This window comes from Lentinus tigrinus (assembly GCF_003813185.1).
Source record: "Lentinus tigrinus ALCF2SS1-7 unplaced genomic scaffold L226scaffold_155, whole genome shotgun sequence".
In the NCBI taxonomy this organism is placed as follows: domain Eukaryota; kingdom Fungi; phylum Basidiomycota; class Agaricomycetes; order Polyporales; family Polyporaceae; genus Lentinus; species Lentinus tigrinus.
Window position 1 is genome coordinate 1 of NW_027138064.1, and position 2493 is coordinate 2493.

The window sequence follows — 2493 nt, forward strand, 5'->3', positions numbered from 1 at the left end:
TCCCTGAGCATATCGTCATCCCACGTACCGCGCTCCGCGACGAGCTTGTAAAAGGAGACCGCGACCGCGCACGAGCTTCCTGCAATCTCGTTCGGAAGCATCTTGCTGCGCGCCTGCCTTGACTGGATGTCCGCGAGGTAATAATAGGCTTCGAAAGGAGACCCCTGGCGCAAAGCAGTTTCGAAGTACGCAGTGGCGAGCTTCAGGTCGCCGCGCTCTGTTACCGGTCAGCGCGATCCTTGCAGCACGAGCAGTAGAGACGTACCATAGTGATACTTGCCGATGTTCACCTGCGCCTCGGCCAGCTCCTGCGTGGCCGCAGCGGCGAAGTAGTTCAACGCCTTCTTCATGTCCTTCTTCCCGTCCACCAAACCATCCCGCCAGATGATCCCCAGTCCGTTGTGAGACTCCTTCTCGCCGTATTCTACGCCCCGCTCGAACCACATCTTGGCCATTAATGCGTCCTGCTTCACACCCTCCCCACGCAGATACATCCGTCCGAGGTACCCTGCAGCCAGGGCTGCGTAGCCTGCTGATATCGGGGTCTCCTCCTTCGAACGACGATCTGGCTGGCGTGGATCGGCAGGATCTCGCGGCCAGATCTGTCGCGCGATGCGGAGGAAGTAATACCGCGCACGGTGGAAGTCACGGGGCACGACACTCGCACCATCGCCGCCAGACGCGATACCGCCCGGAGCACCGTAGATGCTGCCCTGGTAGTAAATCTTGCCCAGCCGGTATGCGAAGTCGACCTCGCCGCGGTCCGCGTTGAACTATTGTGTGTCAGTCAATACTGACAAGACAGAGACTGGAGCACGAGACGTACGAGATAATATTCCATGAGGTCGTCCCAGGTCTCGCCTGCTGCGCGTGCGTTCGCAGTCTTGATGACCGCCCGACCTGCGTTGGGACCCGTCGATGCGACGCTGGCCCCAGGACCATATACGCCCCCTACGAGATCGGACAGTCGAGGCGGAGTCAAAGGGAGGGTCCGCCCACCAGGAGGGCCGGACAGAAACTTCGCCATCGCTGTGTCGCAGTGAGCAGAAGCAAAATAACTTGTATCGCCACAACATACCTTGTTCTGCCGCGTCTTCGTAAAAGTCCAGTGCTGCCATGCAGTTTTCACCTACACCAATGCCGGACCAGTAGCGATATCCCATTGCCATCTGCGCTCCCTTGTGGTTTCCGTGAGCGGCGAACGTCATGTAGAGCTGCGCCTTCGCTTGGTCGACGGGCACTACGCTGTGGTATCCGGTGCTGTGGAAGAATCCGACCAATGATTGCGAAGACGCGTTGCCAGTGAGGTGAGCATGGGTTTGGAAGGATTCGTACGCAATGTGTGGATCTGCAGGGAAGTAGGAATTTGGCGGAAACTGGCAGTTCCGTCAGCCGAGGAGTCGCAACCGGAGCGCAATGTCGCGCAGAGAAGGAGCGAACGCACTCACCAAGGAGACCTGACCAAGCGTGTACAGTGCGTCCGTGTGCCCAAGCTCCGCGGCATGCTGCAACAAATCAATGACCTTCACCGCCTTCCCCTTGAACTCCTCATCTTTCTTCCGCCCACTCGTGAGTTCACGACCAAAGAAGTCCGTGACGACGCTTGGAATCCAGGAGTGGTTCCGGAGTTTGACCAGTATTCGCATGGCACTCGCTATTGGTCCCTGGCCCTGGATACTCGGGAAGAATGCAGATAGTGGGATGTTGCTAGAGTGATGCGACGGCTCTTCGGATTGCATGGGAGGGAGAGCGGTCAGGGTGGCGAGGGTAGACATGGCTTGCTTGTACGCTCTGGATGCTACCGTATCAGAATTAGGGCCAATTCTTACGGGTAAAAAGCTGCAGCATACCTTCGACAGCTGTATCCATCGTTTCCACTACCTCATTGTGTTGCGTAGATGCGTCCTGAGTGGGTATATTGAGCACCTCACGGAGGTCTCTGAGACGAGGTGGAACTCACATTCGCAGTGCCCGCCGCCGCGAGAGCAACCACGCAAAACGCAGCTAAGCTGGCCTTGCGCATCTTTCTCTTCGTCGACCCCATCTTCTACAGCGAGTGACGGAGAACAGATAGTCGTATTATGGTCGTGGCGGTAGCGGTTAAAGTACACGCCAACCGGACACGTCGGCCAACCCTACGACGCAATCAGGGCACCTAACCCCACGCTATGGTCGGCCGCGAGTCTGTACGCCGGCCTCGCATGTCCCGATATGTACATTCTCCGCCTCTGCTGCCCGCGTCGCACACGCTTTCCTCTCCTCGCCCCCCATCGCTTCCCCGTCCTGCTCTCTCTGCCTCGCCTCTCGCCACGCCTTCAAGCGCTACCCCGTCTGCTCGCATGCTGCCTGCTCCCGCACCGCATGCGCTCTTGTCCCACGCCCTGTCTCGCCCTCGACATCCGCCCCGGCAGGAGGCACTCCTCTGCAGGCGGAGCTCTCGAACGTGTTCCCTGCGCGAATACGCGGAGCCCAGTACCAGTATTGCAGACTCAG

General features: G+C 58.8%; 1 protein-coding gene across 1 annotated transcript; it reads right to left on the reverse strand.

Moving 5' to 3' along the window:
• On the reverse strand, nt 1-2093 carry L226DRAFT_94185 (HCP-like protein; the record flags this gene model as incomplete). Its single annotated transcript, XM_067687360.1, has 7 exons — nt 1961-2093; nt 1851-1905; nt 1449-1798; nt 1079-1376; nt 827-1029; nt 266-773; nt 1-217 (listed from the first exon to the last, which is right to left on the reverse strand). Coding segments are annotated over exons 1-7 (1715 nt in total), but the record flags the coding sequence as incomplete, so codon positions are not given.
• Between the last annotated feature and the right edge of the window lie 400 nt (nt 2094-2493).